The sequence below is a fragment of the Pelodiscus sinensis genome, chromosome 4 (assembly GCF_052426305.1).
Source record: "Pelodiscus sinensis isolate ZL-2025 chromosome 4, ASM5242630v1, whole genome shotgun sequence".
Classification (NCBI taxonomy): Eukaryota; Metazoa; Chordata; order Testudines; family Trionychidae; genus Pelodiscus; species Pelodiscus sinensis.
The window spans coordinates 72,584,483-72,605,456 of record NC_143055.1 but is presented as its reverse complement, the minus strand read 5'-3'; the positions used below and the strand labels follow the sequence as shown (position 1 = coordinate 72,605,456).

At 38.6% G+C, this 20,974-nt stretch overlaps 1 protein-coding gene across 3 annotated transcripts in view; it reads left to right on the top strand.

Annotated features, from left to right (window-relative positions):
• The window catches only part of TLL1 (tolloid like 1), a 390,438-nt gene that overhangs the window by 339,292 nt on the left and 30,172 nt on the right, over positions 1–20,974 (top strand). For all 3 annotated transcript variants that reach the window (XM_075930162.2, XM_089777937.1, XM_089777936.1), the window contains 5 exons: positions 932–1,077; positions 6,797–6,992; positions 9,560–9,685; positions 14,229–14,389; positions 16,964–17,144. In XM_075930162.2, coding sequence (XP_075786277.2) covers positions 932–1,077; positions 6,797–6,992; positions 9,560–9,685; positions 14,229–14,389; positions 16,964–17,144 — 810 coding nt within the window. The remainder of the gene's footprint in view (positions 1–931; positions 1,078–6,796; positions 6,993–9,559; positions 9,686–14,228; positions 14,390–16,963; positions 17,145–20,974) is intronic.

Genomic DNA, 20,974 nt, shown 5'->3' with positions numbered 1-20,974 from the left:
CTTATGCATTTGAGTAGCTTTACTCATGTGAATTGCTTCACTGAACACAATGGTTATGTCTACACTCGCGGCTTCTTGTGCAAGAACATCTTGCTCAAGGGTTCTTGTGGAAGAAGTCTTGCGCAAGAAAACATCCACACTGCCAAGTGCACACTGTGCTTTTGTGCAAAAGCTCCCATGGCAGTGTGGACACTCTCTTGCACAAGAAAGCTCCAATGGCCATTTTAGCCATAGGACTTTCTTGCGCAAGAAATCCCTGCCGAGTATCCACGCTGCCCTCTTGCGCAAGAGCACCTGAGCAAGAGGGCTTACACCTGTTAAAAAAGAGCATAGCTCTTGCGCAAGGAGCCCTCTCTTACCACGCCATATTGTAAATTTCCTTGTGCAAGAGCAGGCGGGCACTGTAGACGCTCTGCGGATTCTTGTGCAAGAACGGCCATACTTGCGCAAGAAGCCACGAGTGTAGACATAGCCAAAGTGTAAGTGTTTCCAGGCTTAGACTATAGTTTGTAGCTAAAGATTCATAGATTACTTTATAGGATGAAGTTTCTGTTTCTGTTTTTAATGAGGCTAACAAACTCTACATAAGGATATAGCTATCCATGAGAAATGTATGTTACAATAGTCCCAAAGGGCATAGTAAAACTGAAATTATTGTGACAATTTTAAAAGTCATAAATCAAATATATCAGTGATTCCAGAGTCTTCCCTAGTGTTATTAGCACTGAATTATTAAAACAGTAAATATTCTGTGTAACTAAAAATGTGCAGTAGTTTATACTGCCAAGCTTGATTTCAGCCATAACCTATTTAGAGTGTGTACATTTTTTCCATGTATAATTTTATCACTACACAAAATCTGTCAGTGCAAGAAGAGGGGAAAATATCAGTATTGAAAATATACTTAGACTGAATTTTATACTTTCATCAGCAATCTGTGGAGGTGAGATCCACAAAAATGAAGGCCAGATCCAGTCTCCTAATTATCCCGATGACTACAGACCAATGAAGGAATGTGTGTGGAAAATAACAGTGTCAGAGAACTACAATGTCGGATTAACCTTTCAGGCATTTGAGGTAAAGCTATTTAACTGATCTCAGCAAATCATCTAGTGGATAACTGACAGTGCCATTTAAGGGAATCCTCATTAAACCAATGAAGAAACAAAGAATCTCCCCTCCACCCTTGGAAAAAAAAATCTGGTGCTGAAGTTTCCTTTTCTTGGGACCTTTCCCGTTGCAAACATTTTCAAGAAGATTAAAGGGATTTTATGTTATCTGTGCTATTTGAATTGGAATGTTTTAAGTACTGACAATAGTTTCTTTTGATGAATGCATAATCCTGTTCCGCAAGGCTGCTTTAGGATTCTATTAAATAATAGCACTATTATTTCTTTTCTAAATCTAATTCTAAAAAAAAAAAGAAAAAAAGAGCGAATGCCTTTCTGGAAAGAAACTACTATTTTCTCTTATTTTGAATGCAGAAGCAAGTACTGTATTTTTTTTAAAAAAGCCAAATTCTTAAAATGATCCAAAAGCTTTTATATTTTTTAAATTTAACATCTGTATAGTATATCTCTATAAATATTTTTATTGAATGGCACAGGCCAGTAAACTTGTTGCTAAAACAGGCAACTGATATCCCATACAACCCATTTTCTATACTTTATATGCTGGTTTGAATTTCATGGCTAAATTTAGTAATATGCTTTCTGTCAGCTTTTAAAAAAAATATTTCACTAGTGCATGAATTTAGGAACCAAAGCTCAGATCAACAAACATACTTAGATGCTGAAACCTTGAATTTTGGTGACCAAGGTCTTGTCTATGCTTACTGCGAGATCAACACTCCAGAGATCGATCTTCCGGGGTTCAATTGAGCAGGTCTTGTAAGTCCCTATCTCAGTGCCTATCTCTATCTATTCATTTTATAGGTCACTCAGGTGCCTTATTCAGGTTTTGCGCAGCTGCGTGGTGTGCCTGTAATTTCCAGTTTGCCTAGAAGCAGCTCTTAGTTTTGCAATACTCAAGTCCCATTGTGTATCCAGGCAAATATATCTGTCTCTTTCATCTCTATTATTCCTGGTCTTTCAGCTTTTAAGTGATGTCCCACTCCTAGAAATCCATGAGAGTTCTGACACTGAATTATCCAAAGATCTAAGTGGCAAAATTTACCATCAGTTTTGACCATTTATAACACTAGAAGAAGCTTTCATTTGTGTTACCTGCAGTCTCCCATCTTTTTGTCAGTACTAAATTAATCTCACAATACACAAGGTAGAATGCTCTTCCTCTGCTCAGGCATCACTTTGATTGGTAGTTAGGTTTTCACTGTCCTGGCTCAGAGTTGAAAATTGTTTTAAATTAGCATTATTTTCAATAATTCCATAGTTCTTAATAACAACTTTCTCTATTAAAATGATGAGATTTTGTCATAATAGGTCAGGATCGATTAGGGCAGCTCTATTAAATCTGACAGTAAAAAAGATTATTTTGGTTAATGTACAAGAATTGCCTTTCCTGCATTACCTATATTAACAACAAATCTGGAGCAGTGGTTCTGATTTCTATTACTACCTGAGAGGAATCAGTTTGTCTTCTAGGAAATGGCAAAAACAAACAAATGAAAAAAACAAAACCCTCAACCCTTTATCCCTTTGCCATATATAAACAAATCAAGAAACATCCAATTTTAAACTTATATTAGCAGCATCTTTTGCTAAGGCTCTCCTATCTTGGTGTCACTTTTTGGTTAAAGAATTTTTGCTACACCTTCTCTTGTGCTGAGAAAGGAAGTGTTTGGAAAAGATTTCAAATAAATTAAATCAATACTGGGTACACTTGTAGCTGCATTGTAATCCCCCTCAAATGTATTAATTTATGAATATTAAGCATTTTTGTAGTCTCATATATATCTCTGAAAGAACAATTTGAAATGTTCTGATAATAATGACAAATGGAATCATATATCATTAAATATCTATAGCAAATCTGGATTCAAAGATGTCACTTTTATTTCTATATACTTAGTGAATTGCCCAGAAAAGGAAATAAAAAAAAAATCAGAAGTCCTTGTGTCAGCTTGGACCAAAAATAGTGAAGGGCAGACAGAAGTTATTATAATGTGTTTGTGAGAAAATTATTTCTTTTTCCTTTTGAAAGGTGCTTTTATCTTTGATAAATTCTAATTGTACATAATGCAGTAAAAAGAACTTTATAAATAACCTCCAGTCTATAATTAAATCCCCAGAAAAGCCAAGAACTTAAAGCTTCATCACTGAGTCATCTTGTTTTGACTGCTGTGGGCATTGCAGCGTCTGGAGAGCGTAGGATTATCTGCTATTTTTTAGTTCACCAATAAAGAAATTACACTATATGATGTTTTGAGAGCGTAGCATAAATATTAGCAAAATTAACTCCATTTCCTTGCTTTTCTGGTGTAGAATCATTTTGTGTCTCACTTTCTGTCTCTCCTACTGGAGATGTTCCACTTTGTATAAATTATTCATTGGCTCAGAAGAGAGAGTGACCCTATAGCCCAGTGGTAGGGCATTCGCTTGCAATGAGGGAGATCCAACTTACTAGTCTAAGTCATGCAGAGCAAAGACTTGAACCTGAGTTTTCCACATCCAAGGTGAGAGTTCTTCTATAGGCTGTTGACTATTGTGCGTTTGTAAAATAAATTCTGAGAAACTACCTGAGATAGTAAAGATTTTGAAAATAAGAAAAAAAAAAAAGAATCCAGACTCTTCTGCCAGTGCTGTTACCTCCAAAGGGGGAAGGGAAGTTTGGAGTTGTATGCATGCCTGCTTTGCCTTCTCCATATGCCATTCACTGTTTAATATTAAATGTGAGAAACCTGAATTGGACTTGAATGGTGGCTCATAAAGATGAGACCTGCTTGTCTCACCAGCCCATTAACACTAGATCTGGAAGGAACTTTGAGACGTCCTCAAGTCCAGTCCCCTGCCCTCACGGCAGGATCAAGCACTGTCTAGACTATCCCTGATGGATGTCTGTCTAACCTTCTGTTAAATATCTCCAGAGATGGATATTTCACAACCTCTTTAGGCAATTTATTCAAAGTGTTTAACCACCCTGATAGTTAGGAAGTCATTAGATCTGATGAGACACCTCCTCTATCTCACCTTGAGAAACACTGGGCATGAGACCAAGAGACAGTATGGAGCAGAGAATGGTTCAATGTTCTGCCATGGTCCCACCTTTTTTATTCACTTTTGGACCATATCAAGTCTCTTTCTCTGGATCACCACGACCACTTAAAGTCTTACCTGGATCAGAAGAGGCCCCTTTTTGGCCACTGCTGCTGTCTTTATCGAAGGGATTTCTCTGACTCTTCTTCATCCTCTTTTCATTGTGTTGCTCTGACTTTCTTTAGGAGACATCAGTAGCTAATGCTAAGTAACCACTGCTACATTTTTTGCTTAAAATAATTGTTTTTATTTACTAACAATTTGAATGTTCATTGCCCACATATAATTTGAAGCAGTGGTATTTTAAGCCTCTAATAAGGAAGGTTTATGGGCCTAATTTGAATTGAACTCCATAGGAGTCATTCTATTACTTTAAATAGATGGAGATTCAAACTCTGTGATAGGACACATAACAGATTTTCACAGTTTAGCATAGCAGGTCTTTGCACAGCCATGCTGCCAGATAAGCAATAATGTCTTAAAAGATGAGGCTCAGATAAGGAAAACACATTTCAAATCAGTTCTTTTTATTTGTTGCCAAAAGGTTTTGAAGTTACTTATTACTTATCCAAAACCACTGTCTTTATCCTCTGGTTTATATTTCAGGTTGCAATTAGTTATTCTCTAAAAATAATTATCATCGGACCCTCTTGCAGTGATATTGAACTAAAAATAAATGAATCTAGTCAGATGATCTCCTTACTTGAATGTTTAGTGTAAATCAATAGCACTTTATAAATTGGTTGATGCTTGGTTAGATAAACCAGTGATGCTTACCAGTTCCTGTTAATTGGTGGGACTGAAGCAGCTCTTCACCTCACTGCTGACAGAGGTGCTCCAGCCCAGCCAGAGCAGCCCATGTCCGCAGCAGGCCTGGATGTGTCACAGGCTGGGACTACTCTGGTCATCCCTAATGTGAAGTACATTACAAATTTATCCTCTAAACCCCTGAAAAACTGGCATTTAGTGCACATGTAGATGTGCACATGAAACTCCTACTGAAGTCAATACACTGATAATTGTGCCCCAGCTTGTTATGATGTTTCTTACTCACCATCCTCACTCTGGTTCTCATGCCACTCATCAAAATACTTAGATGGATCTCTGTAATGCTTAAGACCCTGATCTTTCAAACACATAAGACCCGCCATTGTATTTATGTGAATAGTCCCACATGTTTTGTACAGAAGGGGTGACATTTATTCTTTTTAAAAAATGAAATAAACAAAAATAGCATAAATAACAAAATGAATTTGTCATAGAATATATTAATATTTAATTCCATATTACAAATATATTCTATTTGGAGATTAAATTTAGTTTGCTTGTATTTTTGAAGAGTAGTTCTTTTAATAGATTTGATTTGAGCCTTCTCCTTAACTAAGACATTTCCTTTTAAAACAGAAATCCTGCCATTTATTTGCATAACAGGTTTTCACAGAAAATATAATTTGATTCTACTGGATTTATTTTTATAGGAAGGATTCCATGTATTCTATAATTTTAAAAACATGTGGTAATGTTTTGGATAAAGCAGCCCCAAAAGTTGTGATTGCATTAGTGGGAGATTCTCTCTTTCCCTCTCTTTCAGAAGGTATCTGTCTGAGTGGGAGTTGCAGCAGAGGATAAAGCAGCAGCAGGGCCTTATAATCTTATATGTCAGGAACCATACAGTTATTAGATCCCAGAGTATGAGGCACATATTCAAAGTGTCTCTATGCTGAGAGGTCTTCTGGTAGGAAGTGTGGATGAGATGCTCTACTCACATATTTCTAGTCCAGCTAGGTTTCTCCAACTATATGCCAAAGTTTCAGTCAGCTTCCTGGAAAAGTGCAGGAGGGTCACCCATGATCAGGAGTCTCCCAAGTGTAATAGGAAATCTGACAGTTTCAGAAATGTAATGATGACATTGTAATATGTCATTACTATTAATTATTTCCCATTTTAGCAGGAAATGTGGGTGATTCCAGTCTGTCTCCCATACTCTCTAAATGCCTAAAACTCTATTCACTGCAGTACACTTAGCTTCCCACACCAAATTCTAGAATTAAGTTATGTAAGGTAAAAAGCAGTAATGCAGAATTTTGCACTACATTGAAAATGAAGGGACAGCATAAAATTAAACATTAAATTTAAATAGCACAAAAATAATTGTTTCCTGACTTATAATTCATTTTTATATTCAGTTGAGTAACATATAAATTTAGTTTGTCAAAAATTGCCTCCAAATCATTAGATTGTGCAGAAATCAGGTCTTCCATGGATTTAGGCCAAGTTTATTGTGGAATACATGGGACCTTGTTTTGCAGCTATTTAAACCAAAATATTTTTTGTTGCAATTAAGCTGTTGTGTCTTATCAATATCTCAACAAATTTTGCTTCTGTTCATGAAAATCAATGCGGTAACACACACAGGCCTATAAAGAACCTTTCTGTTTTCTCCCATCAGTTGCTGTAGTCATTATGACTGTAGATATGTTCTTCCAAAGGAAAGAACAATTTCTATTCCACTGATCATGAAGAAGTTTTGTTTAGGTATGTGTCAGTCCATGGTTAAACACAGTACTGTGGTATATTTACAGATTGAACGACATGACAACTGTGCTTATGACTACTTAGAAGTCCGAGATGGAACCAGTGAAAATAGTCCTTTGATTGGCCATTTCTGTGGCTATGATAAGCCAGAAGATATTAGATCTACCTCTAATACCCTGTGGATGAAGTTTGTTTCTGATGGAACGGTTAACAAAGCAGGATTTGCTGCTAACTTTTTTAAAGGTGTGTATTATATGGATGTGTATATACTATTGAAATATAGAAGAATTACAATGTTTGCTCTGTTACAAAGAACATTAAATATATAATATTGTTGGAATACAAAATTAATATTATCTTAATTTTTGTTCTGCTTACAGTTAAGGTTCCTGATTTTCCATTACTTCTTACTCAATCTTCCTTATTCAGTCATCAGTACCTAGGTAAACTAGGGGTAAAATATTAAACAATCAAAATGACACTCCCTTTGTATGATGTAAATGACTACCAACATGTAAGGGGGTGAGAAATCAAACCCAATCTGTCTTCCTGATTTCTTCAAATGAATAATTGAATTTTGATAGAGATATAATCACTCCTGCTAAACAAGTTCAGAGGAACATTATGTTGGCAGAGCTATAAAAATAATGGAAAGAATAAAATTCCAATAGAAATTGTATTGGCTGAGAGGTTCACTACTATGAATGTTTGTGCATTTTTTCCCTCAATAGCAAATGCATCATTCTTTCTAATTCCTTACAGCTACATTGTCACTTTATTATCCGCTACCAGCAAGGTCAAGTGCCAAGTGGAGCTGCCCTCGGCAGCACCCTGGAAGCATATTTTGACTTTGAGAATCAGTCTGACTTTCAGAATAGTGATAGAAATGTAGCCGTGTTAGTCTGGTGTAGCTGAAACAAAATACAGGACTATGTAGCACTTTAAAGACTAACAAGATGGTTTATTAGATGATGCGCTTTCGTGGGCCAGACCCACTTCCTCAGATCAAATAGTGGAAGAAAATAGTCACAACCATATATACCAAAGGATACAATTAAAAAAAATGAACACATATGAAAAGGACAAATCACATTACAGAACAGAGGGGGGATGCGGGGGGGGGGGGGGAAGGAAGGTAAATGCCTGTGAGTTAATGATATTAGAGGTGATAATTGGGGAAGCTATCTTTGTAATGGGTAAGGTAGTTGGGGTCTTTGTTCAGCCCCCTGCGGCGAGTGTCGAATTTTAGCATGAATGCCAGTTCAGAGGATTCCCTTTCAAGTGCAGATTTGAATGTCTTCTGAAGTAGGATGCATGTGATTAGGTCATTGAGACAGTGTCCTTTCTGGTTGAAATGGCAAGAAACTGTTTTTTCTTTGTGATCCTGTCTAATGTCTGTTTTGTGGGCATTGATTCTTTGGCGAAGTGTCTGAGACGTTTGTCCAATGTACATAGCAGACGGACACTTTCGGCACATGATAGCATAGATTATATTCCTGTGCATCTTTCGAAAGAGCTCTTGCGCAAAAAGGAGTTATTCCCTGTAACACTCCCTGAGTTACGAACAAGTTATGGACCAACACTTGGTCTATAACTCTAAGCGTTCATAACTCGGATCCCATAGAATTACATGGCAACCGTGCTGTTCGTAAGTCGGATCCGCATTTGCAACCACTTTGTTTGTAAGTGCAGATGGTCGTAAGTGGAGGTGGTTGTAACTTGGAGAGCAGCTGTACCTATACCATAAAAAACTCTCTGTTCTGCTGATTCACTGTAAATTTTCTTGCACAAAAATGAGCTTGAGGTGTGGGCTCTCCGTGAGTTTTTGAACAAAAACTCTACAGTGTAGACGTAGCCATAGTCTCTTCGCTGCTCCAAGGAGGAAATCAACTGCAGCAGGTTTAGTTTTGTCATTCCAGTGCTTTCATGCAGTGGTTAATGCAGTGGGAAGCCTGGAGCCAAGGCTCCATACAGTCCTCCCTGTATTTATCATTATTACTTAATGATGAAGATGCTGCCTTTATGCACAGGGTGTGGAAGTAAAAGTGGTGTGGACTTGGACTCTGGAGCCCATGGTACAGGTAGTTTACTTCCCTTTCCTCTTTTGCCCAGCCACAAAGGGCTAGTGATGAGCTAACTCTTCCTATCACTTTTCACCATGTACAGTACAGTACAGCACTGAGGGAGGCAAGGATAATTGCCAGTGTATATTTTATTTCAAGTGAGAATAGTCTTCATAGTTGTCACTGTGCAAGGAAATGAGATATACTACATCTCAGGTGAATTTGAGTATGAATATTATGAGCATGTTTCACAGCTACTAGAGATAATACCGGATTCCATTTTTTCTGATGCCTCTTGTTTCCTTTAATATCAGTAAAATGAACACTGGGATTTGAGGATTCTGTTAATCTGGTTTTGGGTATGAATTCAGGGCAACATATAAATTCATTCTGTTGGAGATAAAAGTGCCCTTCAAGTGACCCTGCAGAGGATTTCCAATCATTCTCTCAGTACTTTACACAACACTTAGATTGTTGCTGCCTAAATTGTTGTATGCTGGCCTCAAAGTGTTTATAAATTAGGTCTGTAGCTCTCAGTTGCTATTGTAGTGAAAAAGAAAAAAGTTTTATTTACTCAGTTTCAGGTCTTTAAGATTTTTAAAATGCTTCCATCAGTAGAGATGATATGCTGTAAAGACATGCACTTCACTTCCTGGAGAAAGTATCAATCTGTTCAATATCAGTTAGTGAAGAGGAAGGTAAAGATTTTTAATTAATACTTTTTCCCTTTTTTGTGTGTCTTCATAGAGGAAGATGAATGTGCCAAACCTGACAATGGGGGCTGTGAACAGCGGTGTGTGAATACCCTGGGCAGTTATCAGTGTGCTTGTGATCCTGGCTATGAACTTGGACCTGACAAAAAGAGTTGTGAAGGTACAGTACACTGCTAATTTAAATAAGTCTTAAAACTGAGAGGGTATGTCATTTTAGAAAGCCATCTTTTGTATACTGAAGCTTATGCAGTGGTAAGTGTATAAGTATTGGCCTACACTTTGAAAAATATCCTCCACTGTACAATGTCTGTTTATAACAGTCTTACATATTTAGCATTGATTACTAATTTATCCTGTTCAAGTTTTATTGTAATTCAACTGGAAAATTATATATAGTAGAACTTTGCTAATGTACACTTCACTGATCCACGCACTACATGTCTGAAGAAAAGTGAATTTTCCCTCTGGGTGTGTCTAGACTACAGGGATTTTTTTTAAAAAAGTGGCCTTTTTTCAAAAAAACTTCCTCTGCATCTAGACTGCTGCTGCGTTCTTTTGAAAGTAAATCGAAAGAATGCGGCAGTTTTTTTGACCGCGGAAACCCTTGTTTTACAAGGAAGAACGCCTTTTTTTGAAAGTACTCTTTCAAAAAAAGGCACTATATACAGGCAGTCCCCGAGTTAGGCGGATCCGACTTATGTCGGATCCGCAGTTACGAACGGGGCTTTTCTCGCCCCGGAGGACACGAGCGGCAGGACGCCCAGATGCGCCGCGGTCCCGCTGCCCGCGTCCTCTGGGGCAAGAAAAGCTGCTCTGCATCTCCCTGGTCTCCTGGGAGGGGGAGAGCTCTCCCCCCGCAGACCAGGGAGACACGGAGCAAAGCCGCAGAGCACGCAGGCAGCGGGATAGCCCAGAATTGCCGCGGCTGTCCTGCTGCCGGCGTCCTCCGAGGCTTTGCTCCCTGTCTCCCTGGTCTTCTGGGGGGAGCCCCCCCAGCAGACCAGGGAGACACGGAGCAAAGCCGCGGAAGATGAGGGCGGGACCACGGTGCGTCTCGGCGGTCCCACCGCCTGCGTCTCCCTGGTCTGCTGGGGGGGGGGTGCAGCTAGTGCGTCCCCCTCCCCCAGCAGACCAGGCTTTTCCCGCTGACGATGCCTGGGGTAGAGCAGCTGGGGCGCTGCCGGGTTGGTCCCGCAGCGCCGCTCCTCGGCGCTACTGGACCAACCCGGCAGCACCCCAGGTTCTCTGCCCCAGGCATCCCCAAGTCAGCCGCTGCTGAAACTGACCAGCGGCTGACTACAGGAAGCCCGATGCAGAGTTGCTCTGCCCCGGGCTTCCTGGAATCAGCCGCTGATCAGTTTCAGCAGCGGCTGACTTGGGGACACTTGGAGTAGAGCAGCTGGGGTTCTGCCGGGTTGGTCCCCGCAGCGCTGAGGTACAGCGCTGCGGGGACCTACCCGGCAGCGTCGCAGCTGCTCTGTCCCAGGCGTCCAAATTCAGCCGCTGTTGAAACTGATCAGCGGCTGATTCTAGGAAGCCCGGGGCAGAGCAACTCTGCTTCGGGCTTCCTGTAGTTAGCCACTGGTCAGTTTCAGCAGAGGCTGAATCTGGATGCCAGTTCCGACGTACATACAAATTCAACTTAAGAACAAACCTACGGTCCCTATCTTGTACGTAACCCGGGGACTGTCTGTAATGCAAACTGTGCTTTTTCAAAAGAGAGCTTCCAGACTGCCTGGGTGCTCTCTTTTGAAAAAGCATTTTGCTTTTTCAAAAGTACTGGTTGTAGTCTAGATGTTCTTTTTTGAAAGAGGCTTTTTCTAAAGTATCTTTCGAAAAAGCCTCTTTTGAAAGAGGCTTGCAGTCTAGACGTAGCCTCTTTGTCCTAGGAAGGATTTAGCAGCATAGCAACACACCAAGGTCTCAGATTTCAAAGACATCATTATTCTTATAAAATTAGCTGACATACATTTGCCATTGCTACAATGTATTGCCATTAAACTAATCTTCACTTGCAACTCAAATGAAGCATAGTTTTGTGGTATGCTTACATTTGTTCACTTCCTCCCTCATTTGCCAAGATTTAATGATTACAATGGATTTCTACTGTTATTTTAAAATGTCATTTTACTTATTTTTGCATTCTAAAATGTTATATTTTAACATGTAATCTGATATCAAAGCCATTTATTAAAACATAAACTAGATTTAATAATCATATGAATAAATAAAAACGCTTCATAATTGGAAGATATTGCAAAATTACGATTAGATTAAAATGCCTCTTTACCCATAATACTGAACATATGTACAGTAAATGAAACTCAGTACTAGTAATTAAAAGAGTGATAATCATATGCTAGTTGACAAAAATTAGTAAATTCAGATGTCAGACAATGTTGACTGTTTTCATTTAATCTATTTTGCCTGAATGTTATAAGGAGTCTGAGAACACTGCTCAGAGAAATGATTCTCTTTAGATGAAGTTAATAGGTATTATTTTTTAACTAGCCAATTAGCCCATCATAAGATGAGATTTTCAGGTCTTTTTTCCTGAACCCTCTTGCTCTGTCTCTCTCTTTCTCTCTCCCTCTCCTTATTGCCTCCCCCTCTCTCTCTCAGCTCTCCTCCGCCTCCTGCCTCTCTCTCCATCTCTTTCTCTTCTCCCCCTCCTGCCTCTCACTCTCTCTTTCTCTTCTCCTCTTGCCTCTCTCTTCCCTCCATCTCTCCCCACCCCCCATCCCCTTCCCCTCCACCGTGGTGCTTGGCTGAGTGCTGCCTGCTCAGCCGGGCTGCCGTGAGGGAGGGGGGCAGGGTGGTGATGTACACGGCTGGGGCCAGGGCCGAGTACATCACCGTCCTCCCTTCCCCTCCCACCCCGGGGGAGCCCAAACAGCCCCTTGCGCTGCTGGCTCACCCGGAGGCTTGGCTGAGGGGCACAGCACTCAGCTGAGTGCCACAGCGGGAGGGAAAGAGGGGGCGGTGACGTACACGGCCCCGCCCCCTTCCACTCCCTCCGTGGCCGCTCGGCTGAGTGTTGCGCGCTCAGCCAGATTGCCGCGGGAGAGGAGAGGAGGGGCAGGGCAGTGACGTACATGGCCAGGGGGCAGGACTGTCTATGTCACCTCCTCCCCCCTCCCATGGTGGCCCGGCTGTGGGGCGCATCACTCAGCGCCACGGTGGGAGGAGGAAGGGGGGGCTGTGACGTACATGGCCCCGCCTCCTAGCCATGTACATCACGGCCCCTTCCTGTCCCACTGGGCCCACCTGAGCAGTGCTCAGCTGGGCCCCAGCAGGGGAGCAAGCAGTGGCAAGCGGCCTGTGGCTGCACCCTGCCCCCCTTGCCAGGTCTGTTTCCCACCCCCCTCCTCCCATCCTACCCCACGGCCCCTGATCCCCCCCAGCTCTGCTTCCCACCCCCTCTTCCTGCTGGCCAGCCCCACAGCCCCCCCGGATACCCTCCCTCCAGCGCTGCTTCCTTCCCCCTTCCTCCGGGACCCCCATCCTCCCTTACAGCCCCCGATCTTCCCCCAGCACTACTTCCACGAGAAGTAACGGTAGTTCGAATTAGAGAGCCTAATTCGAACTACCTACTCCATGTCACGTATAGCCGCGGGCACAGAGACCGCACTAAGGGGGATTTAAAAATGGCGGCGCCCGGCAAGATGCAAAAGAAGCCCGGGATATTTAAATCCCGGGCTTCATTTGCAACTTCGAATGCCTACATTAGCCACCCTCGTTCGAACTAGGGTGGCAGTGTAGACATACCCTGTATGATTCTCTAGTATTGTGGGATTAAACCAGATTTATGATAGTGTTGTAACTGTCATTATTTATTTTGTATTTAGTTACTTTGAGCTTTATTTAAAAATGTATGAAATATCTGTAGTGTACATACCTAATTAAGATGATGAGTACAGTAGTTCATAGGAAGCCATCTTGAGGGTTTTTGTTTTCAAATTTTTCAACATACACATTAGAATGACCCTGTGTCCCAAATATTTATCATGGCATTGTTATGGGATGTCTGGTTCCAGGCGGATGATGGATTCAGAGAGTCTTGCTTCTCATGAAGCCTGGTAAATACAGATAGACAGGATCTGGGAGGACTGTGTGGGGTATATGGAACTGGGTCAGAGAGAAAAGTGTGAATGTGATAAAGTATTGTGTATTGTTTCAATGTACTCAGGTGTCTTAAAATTAGATGGTAAGCTGTTCATAGAATCACAGAATACTACAACTGGAAGGGACCTTGAGATCATCAAGTCCAGTCCCCTGCCCTCTCGGCAGGACCAAAGTTCATGGTGAATCTTCCATAGAACCTGGTGTGGTAGCAGGATGGGAAGGAAAGTGTACCTCCAATGTCCAGTCCAGGATAGCAAGAGTCATCACCCCTGGAATCCTGACCTGGTGCTTTCTGGAACAATCTAAGTTGAACTTTGTCATCTGGGAGGTTCCAAGATACTGTATCCAACTGAGTGAAGATGCTGGTCAGCACTGGATGCCAGGGATTGTTCTGTGTTCATAGTATACATAATACTGTAGTACTATAGAGCCCTGACCGTGGCTGTTCTGTCTGGGTAATACTGTAATACAAATCATATCTAGGGGAGCTGCACTTTTTAATTTATATGTTTCTGTTTATGTGGTTTCAGGGCAATCTGCAAATAAATGAGGTTCTTCATTTTCATTTTATATTTCAGCTGCTTGTGGGGGACTTCTAACAAAGCTAAATGGGACTATAACCACACCAGGATGGCCCAAAGAATATCCTCCAAACAAAAACTGTGTGTGGCAGGTGGTTGCTCCCTCTCAATATAGAATTTCAATGAAGTTTGAGTTTTTTGAATTAGAAGGGAATGAAGTAAGTAACCATGAACTGAGAATTATATAAGTTAGACAACAGTTGCAGCATTATTCAGATATAGAAATAGTCTAATACAACAACACTGCTTCAAATAATGACAATTTCCATTGAAGTTCTTGTTTTCATTAATTTTGAGTTTGGGGGTGTTTGGTTTGTACTTTCTCAAATATATGAGTGTCAGAATGCATAAGTATTAAAAGAAATGACCTCTGCTGAGCTTCAGCTGGCTTTTTTGTAAACAAACTAAAACAAAACAAATGGATGAGGTATTAATTGGAAAGAATTAAAGAGAAGAAAAAATCTGGAGGAACTGAATTATGTGTAGAGAAGATCAGTACTAAATATGTATAACTTGGTTAAATGAGGAGTAATGGTGCATTATGGCCATCTATTACCATTTCAAGGTGAGACTCTGAGAAGGGAAATTAACTTTTAGAGTAGAACAGACATATAATAAAGAAAAATTGAATAAAACAAACAAAAGAAGGATTTAGATTGAATATCAAAACAGACTTGGATTGTGGAATAAACTCTATTATTTTAATTATTATTTTTAAGATCCCTGGCTTCAGATAATTAACTATACTGCCTCTCAGTCTTTTACAGATATAGATTCATAGAAATATAGTACTGGGAATGGACCTCTAGTCTAATATAGTACAGTCTATATGAAGGCAGGACTAAACTATTATCTAGATCATCCCTAAGTGTGTGTCTACACAGAAAAGTTATTTTGGAATAATGAGTGTTATTCCAAAATAACTATGCAAGCGTCTACACAGCAATTCCATTATTTTGAAATAATTTCAAAATAACTGCTGGCTTCCTCCAACTTCTGTAACCTCATTGTATGAAAAATAACGCCTATTATGAAATAGCTATTTTGAAATAAGGCATGTGTATTTGCTCTACTTCTGCTATTTTCAAATACCCCCTCACCAGGGCCATTCTAAGTTATTCCTCCTGGGGATCTAAATTGAGATAGCATGTCTACATTAGGAAGCCTGCCTCCGACTAATTTTGAGACTTCTCTGCAGTTTAGACGTGCTATTTCAAAACAAGCTATTTTGGAATAACTATTTTGGAATAGCTTATTCTGAAATAATTGTGCAGTGTAGATGTAGCCTAAATGTCCCAGATAATACCCATATAGCATGGCAGTTGTCTAACCTGTTCTTAAAACCTTCCAATGATAGAGATTCCACAGTGTCTGCATGTAATTTGTTCCAGTGCTTAACTACCTGACAGCAAGTTTTTCCTGATGTCTAACCTAAATCTTCCTTGCTTCACTTTAAGTCTATTATTTCTTATCTGATCCTCAATTGAGAAGGAAAAAAAATCTTTCTCTTCATTTTAACAACCTTTTACATTCTTAAAGAATTTTATCAATTCTCCCATGTTAATTATTAACATCTCACAAATCCCTATAAAGTAAAGAAGACACTTTATTAGAAGAAAACGAAATGAAGCAAACTTTTTCCCCAAAAAACTTCTTTTTCTAGTCAGCTCTGCATTTGTGTCTCCATTTTGTAGATGAGGACACTAAGGGTGTGTTTACACTGTACTGTAACTTGAAATAAGATAAGCAAATTGATTTATACAAGTTGCGTATCTTATTTCATTGCTATTTCAAAATAGCTTATTTCATTATTTGGTGCTGTCTACACAGCGCCAAATTTCGAAATAAAGCACTATCATAGAATATTCCTTTCTCCTTGTAGAATGAGGTTTACAGGGTCATTGGAATAGGAAGCCTGAAATAACAGGCTTGCTAATTCATGCTTCCATTGCATGAACAATCGGAGCCCCTTAGCCACTATTTTCACTTAAGCTATTAAATTCATACAACTGTAACATTTTTCATTAAATGATTGATAGTTGGTCCTAAAAAGATTAGAAGTTCTTGGGGTGGAAGGTTTTATATAGACATGGGATTATGCACTGAAAATATTATCCTGGGTAGTACGTTTTGCATAAAGAGTGATTCTTTTCTAAATGGCCTAATGAAATTGACACAAATTTGTCCTCTCAATTATATTGGTACCACTGTGGAGAATATGTTATCGCATTAAGAATGCAAATGTATACGTTCAAAAGAGAATCATTTGGATTTAAATGTTTAGTGGGAAAAGACTTGTCTTGCAGAATTTCCATATTAAGCTAATATATTTTAGGTTATAGGGTGTTTTTAAAAAAGCACAAGCATCCACAACCCAAAAGTGTGCATGACTCAGTGATGGCTTAATTCTTCAAAGTGAACATTTGGAGGCCTTAGTCCAATGTCCTCAGAGTTTTTTCCTTTTAATTAAAATGACTGAGTTATTAAACACTTCAAAATGTAGATACTACATATTCATGCATGAACTTTGTCTTAAAACATGTAATTTAAGAACTTAAATATGTTGTAGAATTTAAAATATATTAAAACAAAAGTATTAAATATGGAAAAGTCAATAAAATACTAGCATTATATCATAAATCAACAGAAGATTTTACAATGTAAGTGTAAAGGCACTTACATGGAATTTTTAATCTATTTTTGGCTAATACAAACATCTTTCTCATTCTTAGGTTTGCAAATATGATTATGTGGAGATTCGTAGTGGCCTTTCTTCTGATGCTAAACTGCATGGTAAATTCTGTGGTACAGAAGTGCCTGAAGTTATCACATCTCAATACAACAACATGAGACTAGAGTTCAGATCTGACAATACAGTTTCAAAGAAAGGCTTCAAGGCCCACTTCTTCTCAGGTATTAAAAGTCACTCTTATGTACTATGAATATTTCTGATTAGCGATGCAGTGAATCGCAGTTTTTGTTCTTCATTGCACAGGTGATGCATGTGAAAGGCTTCTCACCTTTTGATTGTAGTTTTAATTTTCTTTTCAGCTTAATAAGATAATTAAATGTAACAATAGTTATCTTGAATTGAAATATGCATATTTAGACTATACCACATATATGTATATAGTCAGAAATATGTAAAATAGTAGGGTATTTTTCAGACCCATATTCTACAGATTTACACAAACCAGGAGATAAAAAGGAAGGTAAACCTCCATTACAGCACCAGACTTCTGTTACTCCAGGTTCTTTCTTTTCTTCTTTATGTGCTTAATAATCCAAGTAATATGTATGATATATCGTATCTTACCTATACACACACACCCTCCAAAATGTAAGTACATATTATTTGGCTCTCCCTCTCTCTTTATCTTTTCTTATCAAATTGCATTATTTACTTCTTGCCTCTTGCTAGGTATTTGTTAAACACTGTATAACAGATACTTTTTGTGACACAAGATTGCATAAGAAGAATTCTACTACCATTAACAGCAGATATCCTGCCACATGGACACATGGTTATAACAGAGTCCAAATACATGATTACTGGGGCCATGATCTTGCAAACGATTGTTTTACTCATAAGTGTAGTCCCATTAAGGGCAATAGTGCACATCTTCAGCTTGTGCAAAATGTCATAGTTCCATAGGAATCAATGGTGCTAATAAATTTATACCCGTGGCAAATCTAATTTGCCACATGGAAGGTACCCATGTGCTTAAAGATAAGCATGTCCTTAGATATTTGCAGAATCAGGGCCTGTTCTTCCATAAAACATTGAAAAGTTCAAAATCAGGTAAGAAAGATTACTGCATTTAGGAGTTGAATTTTACCCTGTCATTTTCTGATACAAAATTAAGCTTCTTGAGAGCTAGAGATATACAGTACCTAAGTTTAATATGCAGCAAATGTTTCACTAGCTTACTTTATTATTTTGCTTTTGGTTAAATGTTCTATTGTAGAAGCCTAAGTAAAAGCGGTTTGTGCTCTGGTTAGCTTCAGTAACTGATGAATGCATGATACATTTTGTAGCAAAGTTAAACAACATGGTTCAGGATATTATGTAAGTGATGTTGCTTAGATCTTTTACAAAGTGGGAAAAATATCTGTCAGAAGCTGTAATGTACATTGACAAGAAGTTTAAAGTTTAGCAGCCCCAAAAGGCAGTCTGATGTTTTCTTTTATGCCTTCTCCAATGGTTTATTCTAGCAGTGATGAAAGAGCAAAGTAAGTGATATTTCCCATACATCAGACAAAGATATTAACAAGTATTTTACCTCCTGAAAGCTTTAAACATATTGTATTTGCTGATAATCACATTTCTGTAGGCAGAGACATTGAGATCAGTTTCTGGTTTATATAAATGACATTTTTAAGTTCACAGAAGGTTACTTTTCCTTGTAAAATGTAAAATGTAGATTGTTGTTATAAAGCTTTAATGGTGAACTATATTTTTGTGCCTAAATAACTGCACATGAAACTTATGGGACCAATCCTCAAACCCATAAATTAATAGTCCTAAATTACATGCTTAAGGGTTACTCATTAAAGACAGTGTGTTTTATGTAAATAAGGGCTTGGGGCCAGATTACTGTTACTATACAATATACATATTTCTGAGTTAAGGCATATTGTTTTGATATCTTTGAGTTATGATATATTGCAAAAGTAGCCCTGTTATTCACTATAATCTTTTTAGCTGTAGCCCTACAGTTATGTATGATGAACTTATTGAATATGGATTCTATTCAATATGCAATATCTTTTTCTGCATTTTTAATTGTTAATGAATTGTTTAAAGAATATTTAAGCCTATTAATAGTCATACTGTAGGGGTTTTATTCAGGGGATTGGCTTGTCAACTTCTGTAACTATTGTTTTCCTTTGATCTCTGATTTGAAAACTACCTGAGTTCACAAAACATTTTTTCTGATCATTTTAATTCAAACATTATTTTTAAAGGGCTAAATTTAACACTGGATTAAATTCACTAAAGTCAGGGATGAATCTTAGCCAAAATACTTTTTTGGCTAACAGGAAACCTGTTTTGAGTAGTAGGGATAGAGCTTCAAAAATGGGTGACCCACATGGGTATTCCATATCCATTGTATATTGTGAAATGCATTTATTTATCATTGTAATTATTTTCCACTATTCCCCGTTCCTTTTTCATGTTTTATATTTATTTTTCACTCTGTTTCCCACTCTTATTTCATTCTCACCATCTTTGATTGAATTGTTTTCCTCTGAGTTGCTTTTGTTCCTTTTATTACAGAACACGCACCTCATAATCTTTTAGTTTAAGTCAAACTTCGGAATCCAAGATGTTCATATGAGTTTGAAAGTAGATAAAAGAAGCTTGTCTTTTTCTTTATCAGAGCACTGATAAAGCAATTAGTCATCCTGTTCTCATTACTGGTAAAAAAGGAGTTAGACTTAAAAGTTTATCACCATAAACAGCATGTGCTCTTGATCCAGGTATTGAGGGTGCTATATGTATTGAAATCTGCAGCACATATATTTTGACTACTAGAAGTTGTCATTCGATCATGACCCTGACCCTATGTTATTTATTAATCCCTCATTTAATTATGCCTTATGAAAAATACAAGACTGTGCTTAACAAGTTTAAAATTAAACACTGTGTAGATTAGATAATTTAGGTATGAATTATTATTTATCAGTTACAGTAGCATCAGAATGCCTTTAAGCATTGTACTAACATCATAATAGAATCAATATAACCTCTTAAAAACATCACATTCTGATTATGCAGCCAGTCATTAGAAAAATCTAGCCAATATCTGTCTGGCGATATGCCCACCAGTAAAAGGTACATGCAATGTTAAGTAAGAGGATAGTGGATTAACAAAATGAGGGAGAGGAACAAGACAGTTGTAAAGGCCGCATCCAATATAGTATTCTTATAGACATCCAAAAGATTATTTTGGGGCCTCTTTGCAAGAGAATTTCATAACTAGAGATATTTAGCCTTGAAAGTCTTGTTTACTTGCCAGCTCAGTATTGGCCAAACCTAAATTCTGTGAGTGGACCCCACCCCAACAGATTGTAAAAGCTGATCTGAGGGCAAGAGACAACCTAAATTATGAACGATTTTATATTCTAATACTACAGCTTGTGTTTAACAAACTTCCAGGTGCTAACTAAAGGAGCAAACAAGCAACTATATTGCGTAACATTTCCAACCCATGGAACAAATTTGACAGAAATCCAATTAGCAGCATATAACAGTAGTCTAGCTTGGAGTTGGCAAAGTCTAGTTTGATTGGGGCAGCCTTATGTCTTAGGGAACCTTCCATACAAACTGAAAATGGTAATAATCAAACCCACCACCGTGTTGAAACACTGAGATCCATAAGAAATATTAATGTGTGACTCTTCTCCCCCTACCCTCCTCCCAAATTTTATATCTGTCCAACAGATAGTAATTATACTGTCAGTATTACAGGCAAGTATATACTTTAAAGAACATCACCCCAGTCTTCTCTGGAATGGTTTCAGCAGTCTTAAATGAACAACACAACATAATGGATAGAAAAGAAGGCATAATGCTTGATATTATAAGCATTCCATTCCATTTGCTCTCACCAAATATGTGATCCAATGGGATGCTTAGGTGAAGATGTATAAGTATCCAAAGCTGCCACCTTTTGAGCTCTTCCCCTCCTGGAATGAGCAAAGCGGAAAAACAGCACTGCACAACTCCTCCTGGGACT